Source organism: Nestor notabilis, unplaced genomic scaffold (assembly GCF_000696875.1).
Source record: "Nestor notabilis isolate BGI_N333 unplaced genomic scaffold, ASM69687v1 scaffold792, whole genome shotgun sequence".
In the NCBI taxonomy this organism is placed as follows: Eukaryota; Metazoa; Chordata; class Aves; order Psittaciformes; family Psittacidae; genus Nestor; species Nestor notabilis.
Window position 1 is genome coordinate 200,670 of NW_009917700.1, and position 7,446 is coordinate 208,115.

Below are 7,446 nucleotides of genomic sequence, written 5' to 3' on the forward strand. Positions count from 1 at the left end.
CCTTCCACACCAAGGGCAGCAGCTTCATCCCATTCCAATCAGCTTTAAAAGGACTTGAAGTACCCCATCCACAGGGACTTAGGGTAACACAAAAGCTGGAGCCAAGCCAGCTCCTGTCCAAGCAGAGCCCCAGCTACCCAAGCAGCCCTTCAGGGAAGTCACAAGCCTTTAAACATGGTATTATTTCACAGCAGGCAGTAGTACAGCTCTTGCAGAAGAGATGACAATATCCAAGTGTGTCAAGAAACACAGAAGTGAAAAGGGGAAATTAAGTTCCTTGCAAGCAGCTACAGAGCTTTTGCCTTTCAGCACTTGCTGAGAACTTCAGTTTCCCAGTCTGTTGCCTTCATGACAAAGCTGCTTGGGAAACCCTCCTTAAGCAGTTACCCTTGCCAGTTAGAGGTCACAGTAACATGTTGGCTAATGCTTCCTAACTCAACTCATGAAACATGACAGCCTTTTGGAGCGATGCCCAAGGTAACCTTCACCCAGTGCCAGCACATTCCCTGACCTAGAAGTCAGGCATTTGAACAAAGAACAGCAGGAACTGAATGAAGAGAGGCAGAAGTATATGAACATGAGAATTAAAAAATTAAAATGTAAAACAAACTGGCAGACGGAGATGGTGGCATCTACCAAAAGGGAAACAAGGAGCAAGTGCCCCTGTGATTGCATTTGAAATTCAAATCAACCTATAACTGTGTTATCACATGTGACCAGAGCAGAAGCAGGGAGGAACAGCAGTAGTGGAGGGCAAGATATAATCACTTGGGCTATAATTATCAGCATCAAGGAACACTACATCATTCCCAAGGGCTACTGAGAGCCAGAAGGGACACCTCAAAGCATGTCTTCCCTGCCAAAGTGTTTGTCTAGGGTTGTCACATTACCAACACATTTCTTATATCTACCCAAATTTACTCAAAGTGTGGATAGTCAAACAAGCCTGGATAGAACAGAATAATCTGGATACTTTCCCAGAGCTCAGATGAGTTTCCATCTTAAACACTGCAGAAAGCCAGTCAGTCGGGTACTCCCAGTTTCTTTCTCACTTTATCCCCCCTCCTGTCTCTGCAGCATCGATAAAACCATAAGAGGAAATAAGGAAGTCAAACTATTCCTAACTGTGGCTAGTCTTGGTGAGAGTTTCACTTTTCTTACTTAGTGTAAGATCTCCATTGTTACCCAAGTCTTTCCAGGTTAAGAAGAGGTAAAATGCATGCAGAGGCTTCCACTCAGCCTCCTCTTTTCAAGCAGAGCTTTAGAAGCTGCCACAGAAAGGTCATCTTAACCATGGGGACTGTGGCAACAGAACACCCACAAGAGCCATACAGGAGCTGGGCTTTCCCAGTCCAGCACAGGGAACCAGGGAGACCCCAGCCACATGCAGCATTTGAGTTTCCAGCTGCAAACACAGAGGGGCCCATGAGCTGCTCACCAGGGTCCCAAGGTAAAGCAGCCAGTGTTCACAGGACAAGCAAGAACATGCCCCACTGGTGCATAAGCAGAAACAGCCCAATTTGCTAGGCTAAGCACTGTATTAACATAGACCAGGTGTGCTGCAAAAAAAATTGATGTCAAGTACAGGAATGCTTAGCTACTTCTTTAGAAGAACTTTGAACCAGGCGAGTTTAAGACCAGGATTTAGGTATTCCTAGGTAGCAAGGTGCAGCTTTGCTATTGAGAAGCTAGTACGTACTGTATTTCCCACCAAGCAGCAGGACTAGCTCCAACACTGCTGCACTTCGATCCCCTAGAGTTGCATTATGCAGCCTGGATCTTCCTCTTTGAGCTCTTTTCCAGAGACAAATTGCTCAGCAGTGATCAGAACATGCAGTGGAGAGATAACCACTGCAATTTCTCTCTCAGATCTCAACTATGGTTTGGTCTGACAACTTGATCAACTTATTTTGGTTTCAACATGAACTAGTTGGTACCTGAGGAAAAAAAAGGTAGGACAGTTGTCTACCAGCCTCCTGGGCATACTGAGCTCAGTGGATTCCAGATCTTCACTACATCAGGGGCTGTGTTGCATTAATGGAATAACTGATGCCAAAATCTAAGGGCCACACGATGCTGCCACAGTACAGCACAAAGCCATCACACAGGGATGTGGGATGAGGGGTGTTGCTGGAACAGTAGTCACTTCTATTTGAAAGGAGGAAGTTCTACCTCTTAAAGTCTGTATTTGCTCTCCCCAATCCCTGTTCCCAACCTCCACAGAACAATTTTAACCATCTTTAAAAAAAAATAAAAAAAAAATAAGCTTAGAAGCAGTACTCACACAGGAGCAGATTCCACTTCTTTGCTTCTCATCCTCCTGTCTTCAAGGAGAGAGCAGACCTTTTCATTTCGAAGTTTAAAAGGCATTTTATCCATCAGCCTTTAACACTTCTGCAGCCCACCATGGACCGATATCTTCAGCAAGTAGTAACAGCTACAGGAGAAGAATTAGACCCAAGAGGACTAATAACAGAGATGACGACATCCTGACAGCTTCCCACAGCTTCTCCAAGCCTGACAGTGCCATGAGGGCACACACAGCTTGGGAGTGAGAAGGAATTACAACTTCCTACTTCTCAAGGCAGTGGCAGGGCTTAGCAGCTGTAGTCCTTACTGTGCCACTGACTCCTCACCAGTTACTGCATTCCTGACTGCACTGTCAGCTTGGACAAGTACAGTTCACCTCTGTTGAGCAATACTCACTCTTGCAGAGTCTCTCCAGAAGCAGCCAGAGACAGGAAGGATTTTTGCATGCAGTAGTTTTATTTTCAGCAGTTATGACCTAGTACAAGTAGCTTTTAGGAAGACAATTCTTTACACTGTATTCTAGCTGAGGGTTTAAGAGCAACAGCAATCATTATATTGAACATAAACAGTGCCTGGATACACTGATGAAGGACATAAGTTATCTTGCTAGGGAAGTGGGAGCATTGAAGAGCTTCAGTGTTCCCAGCATTCCTGAAGGCAACTACAAGCACTTAAGAGTGGCCCTGCTGCTTCAACCACCTTCCTTAGGCACTCCTAAAGATTTATTCACTAATAATTATCCAAGATGTGACACGGGAGCAGATTCCACTTCTGTGCTCACAGCCTTACTCTTTACAGGAGCAGTGGAAGCCTCATGATGCCCTGCTCCTGCTGTCCCTGCCCCCTCTTCCTGCAAGGGTTCATCCTCCTGTGACATTTCCCTCTCCTCCCTGGGGGAGAAGGGCCCCACCAGCCAGGATAGAGGTGTGTTGTTCTTCAGGTAGTCCAGCAGTTCCTCCATGTACTCATGAATCACAGCCTGCTTCCTCTGGCTCTGAGTCAAGACACTGCTGGACAAGTCCTGGAAGGATTTTGCTGCAGAGAAAGCAGCATGAAGCTCCTCTATGGTACTAAGAGATTGTTTCACCTTATCCTGAAGGCTTGAGGGAAGACCTTGGATTGCAGACACTACTTTACAGCAGGTGATTTGTAGCTGCTGTGTGATAGTGTATGCCAATAGCAGAGCCAGAGACTCCATCTCCTGGGAGGAGGCAGAAAGGACAAGATCAGAGGATGAGTTACATTAACAAAGGGGTGCCCAGAGTCCTTTGCTTCCCTACCCAGGGACATACCTCTGGCTCTGCAGAGCTGTTGTCCCTACTCTCTTTGGAAGACTTCCTACTCCAGTCCAGCCACATCTGGTGTAGTTTCTCCTGCCCCTCCTGAAGCTTTTGGTCAAATCCTTGCTTAAACACTTCAATCTGAGGCAAGGGAAGATCAGAGCATCAAGACAGATCTGCTGGTGAACAGCACAGCTCTTTACCATAGCACTGAAGTTGACACCAAGCCAACAATTTGGTCCTCTCCTTCCAGGAAACTGGGCTCAACCTACCAGGTCAATGATGGAGTGAAGCTGTGCAAGGGCCTCCTGCATGCCCTGCCAGAACCTCTTCAATTTGTCAGTTGAGCGCAGGTAGGCAAACAGGCGAAGTTCATCAGGAAGAGCCCCCAACCGCACAAAGTACCTCCTCTTCTGCTGCTGCTCCTCCACAGGCATTATGTCTGCACCCTCTTCAGATGCTGCCAGTTTGGCTGAAAGGAAGATGCAGTGTCTGTAAGAGGCTAAGCAGAGATGTTTACCACACAGAAAATAAGTATCAGGAAATCCTGGACTAGGAGACAGGTAGCCTCCAGCATTGCACTTCCCATTAGCCCCATTCCAGAGTAACTCCTTGAGGAATGGGGTTGGCCATCCCCACTTTGATGGGTTCCCATTACAAGTAGTCACATATACAGTTTCCTCACCTAGTTCCTTATTTCCAATGGGGAGAGAGCTGTCTTCTGTCCCCCCCAGGACAGCTTCTGCTCCACTTACAGCTGTCTGGCCTGCTCCAGAGTCCATGACCATCCCCACACTGCTAGTCACTGCAGACTTGGCAGCCTCCATGCTGCTCTGAAGAGTTTCCTTAGTTACATCTATCACCTCCATCACTTTGCTGCTCACAGCATCCTTCGCATCAGCCACTCTGGACGATAGCAGCTCTTTTGTGTCAGAGATAACCTGTGGAAAAGGAGACAGGTCAGATAAGAGGTCGAGTCATACAGTACATTGCACCAAGGCAACAGCAGTGTCTGCCAAGTATTTACTCCTGTAGGAGCCTGCCCTGTGCACCTGGGGGTAATTTGTTCCTGATGCAAGAGCCTACTTTGCTCCCAGGGTTAGAAACCCAGCAAGAACCATGCCTCTCTGCCAGCCGCGGACAGCACAGCCTTTGACTCTTACCTCTTCCACTGGCTTTTGAAGGAGTGGGATCTTTTCCCCTAGTTTATCCAAGCCCTTGGAGGCATACTCACTGGCTGCAGCAACTAAGAGGGAAAAAGAGAGAGTCAACCTCTTTTTCTGGAATTCCATCTCAAGTTCCGCCTTCCCGAGCTGTTGCACTGCAGGGAGCCTAGGCGAAGATTAGGTATTAGGCAGCAGCTCTTCCCTGTGAGGGTGCTGAGGCGCTGGCACAGGGTGCCCAGAGAAGCTGTGGCTGCCCCATCCCTGGCAGTGTTCAAGGCCCAGGTTAGCCACAGGGGCTTGGAGCAACCTGCTCTAGTGGAAGGTGTCCCTGCCTGTGGCAGGGAGTTGGACCTGGATGAGCTTTAAGGTCCCTTCCAACACTTGTACAGTCATAGCCACCATCTCTGCCCAAGCCTGCACATTCCAAGGATCCAGGATCACACAGTAATTGACTGAAGGGGGTGCACTCTCTGGCCTTAGAGTGAGTTCAGGCCTGCCACAGACGATGTTATCAGGCAGGTTCAAGCCTGCTTTGCACAGGGCATTACCATGAGGCTCCAGTGTAGTCAGAACTGGCTGCACACAGCTGGCTGTGGCTTCAGTTACGCTCTTCACTCCTTTCTCTGCTGCATCACACACAGATCTGAGGTAGGGGTGGTTCTCCTTCGTGGAGGCATAAGCTGTAGAAACCATGCCACAGGCAGAGCTGACCAGAGTCAGGCTGGCCACCTGATTTACAGCAGCCTACATGATAAAAGATAAAGCCATGAAGCTTACAAACCTGACCCAAGCTTCCTACATAGTTCCTGTTCAAGTCACCCAGTCTGGTTGGAGCAGCAAGGCTTTGTTTGCTCAGATACTTGCTTTAAGATCTACAACTCTGTTGTGAAACAAGCTGTGGAGCACTGGTCCATTCCAGAAAGGTTTTCTTTAGCATAATGGTACCCAACTGACAGCCGAGTTCGTGGGCAGCCTCAATGCTTCTGTACCCATAACCAGCTCTAATTCATTTAGCATAGCTATTTAACAAGCTAATACTCCACAAAAGCATCATCAAACAGGATCAAGGTGGCTTTCAGTTGACAGACTTTGTATTAATCTGCAAGAAGGATGCTGCTCATCATGGCAGTAAAACAAAGGAGCTTCAGGGCTGCTGAACATGGAAGCCTTTCTGTAGAAGTACTGCCTTCAGCAAGCCAGGATCTTGACTACAGAGGAATAGAAACATCTTTCCTAGCTAAAAACCAAGCTGTTTTGCTTAGCCTAGCAGGTTGCTTACGAGGTCTTCAGGCCTACTTTTTTGGCTGTGCTGTCACAAGTTCCCAGAGAAGCCGCAGGACACAGCCTGAGCCAAGGAAACACTCTTGTGGAGTTTTAGCACCACAGAAGAGCCACCTCCTCATACCTGCACCCAGGAGCTGCCACTCCATACATCTCTCATGGAGCACTTACCTGCTGCTCCTCATCCTTCACCTCCAGGGAGCTCTTGGCAGCTTCCTCGTTGTCAGGCATAGCAGAGGCCATTGCAGCTGAAACACAAGTAGCACACCATGGCTTTAGGAAGAGGTAAAGACAGGGAGCTTCCAGAGGAATTCGTCTTCTCAGAGGACACATCCCTCACATTTTAGGGAGAAGTTCCTTTACTACCAGTTATGAGGAGACCCCCACAATGGGCTTCTTCCCCTCACAGAAAGAAAGGATCTGTGCCACTTGCAAAGCTACCTAGTACTTAGGTTTCACATGGTTTGTGATAACCAGAGAAGTGAGGAGAACAAAGTCTTTCCTCACCCAGGAGTGCTCTTGTAAGAGAGATTATAATGCCCATTGTCAATGTACTTAGAGGCACTGGATTCTTCTTTCCTCCCCTTTTAGGAATCCTCACCTTAGAGAGATAGTAACAGCAGAACCAGAAAAATAAATCAGCCCAAGAAGCTGCCCTCCTGCTGTTAGCACACCCCAGGCAGAACCAGCTTCTCACTTAAAACCAGCACAGGCTGTATCTAACCTCTCAGACACAACCACAAACCACCTTGCATTACTAAGTCTATTCCACAATTAAGCCAGAAAAGAAACACCTAAAGACAAACCAGGAGTTCATAGAACATTTAAAGCCCTAACACCCAGGAAAAAACCACCTCCAAACATGTAATAACCATACCTGTCTGCCCTGTTAGAGGTAAGCAGATGACCAGTGAGAAAGAACCAGTCACCACACCATGCTTCACCAGCCCTGCTCTGCCTTTTTATACTGGCTGAGGAAGTGGGGTAAGGAGGGACCCCCAGTGAGTGACAGCTCTGGGAAGCAGCAGAAAGGAGCCAGGCTCTGTCCTGGCCAATTAGAGGTAGAATGGGGCAGATGTTCCCTGTTGTGGCTTGTTGATTACTCTGTAATCAGGCAGGTACCTCTACACCTTGCCCTGTACAGAGGAGCTCCCTTTGGAGGCTTCTGGAAAATGAGGTATTACTGGCATGGAGCATGCAGCCTCTATGATGTTGCCTCAGATCACACACCACCTGGAAATGGCAATTAGTATTGTTTCTCTTCAGAAGAGAAGAGAAACAGAAAAGAAACCAGAAAAGAAAATGAAATATAGTAAAACAAATGCAGAAGAGGACCTCATACCTAGGGTGGGATTCCTATTGCTTTTACCTGCTGGGGTTTAATGTTTAATGACAGAAGTGGCTGCTCA

The 7,446-nt window shown here is 47.7% G+C and overlaps 1 protein-coding gene across 1 annotated transcript in view; it reads right to left on the reverse strand.

The window, feature by feature from the left end:
• LOC104401693 (perilipin-3-like) overlaps positions 1 to 6,280 on the reverse strand; it is a 55,200-nt gene extending 48,920 nt beyond the window's left edge. The window contains exons 1-7 of the mRNA XM_010009360.1: positions 6,209 to 6,280; positions 5,305 to 5,500; positions 4,754 to 4,836; positions 4,276 to 4,531; positions 3,863 to 4,062; positions 3,603 to 3,731; positions 3,107 to 3,511 (exon numbers count right to left, since the gene is read on the reverse strand). Of these exons, the coding sequence (XP_010007662.1) occupies positions 3,107 to 3,511; positions 3,603 to 3,731; positions 3,863 to 4,062; positions 4,276 to 4,531; positions 4,754 to 4,836; positions 5,305 to 5,500; positions 6,209 to 6,280 (1,341 nt within the window). The remainder of the gene's footprint in view (positions 1 to 3,106; positions 3,512 to 3,602; positions 3,732 to 3,862; positions 4,063 to 4,275; positions 4,532 to 4,753; positions 4,837 to 5,304; positions 5,501 to 6,208) is intronic.
• Positions 6,281 to 7,446: the final 1,166 nt, after the last annotated feature.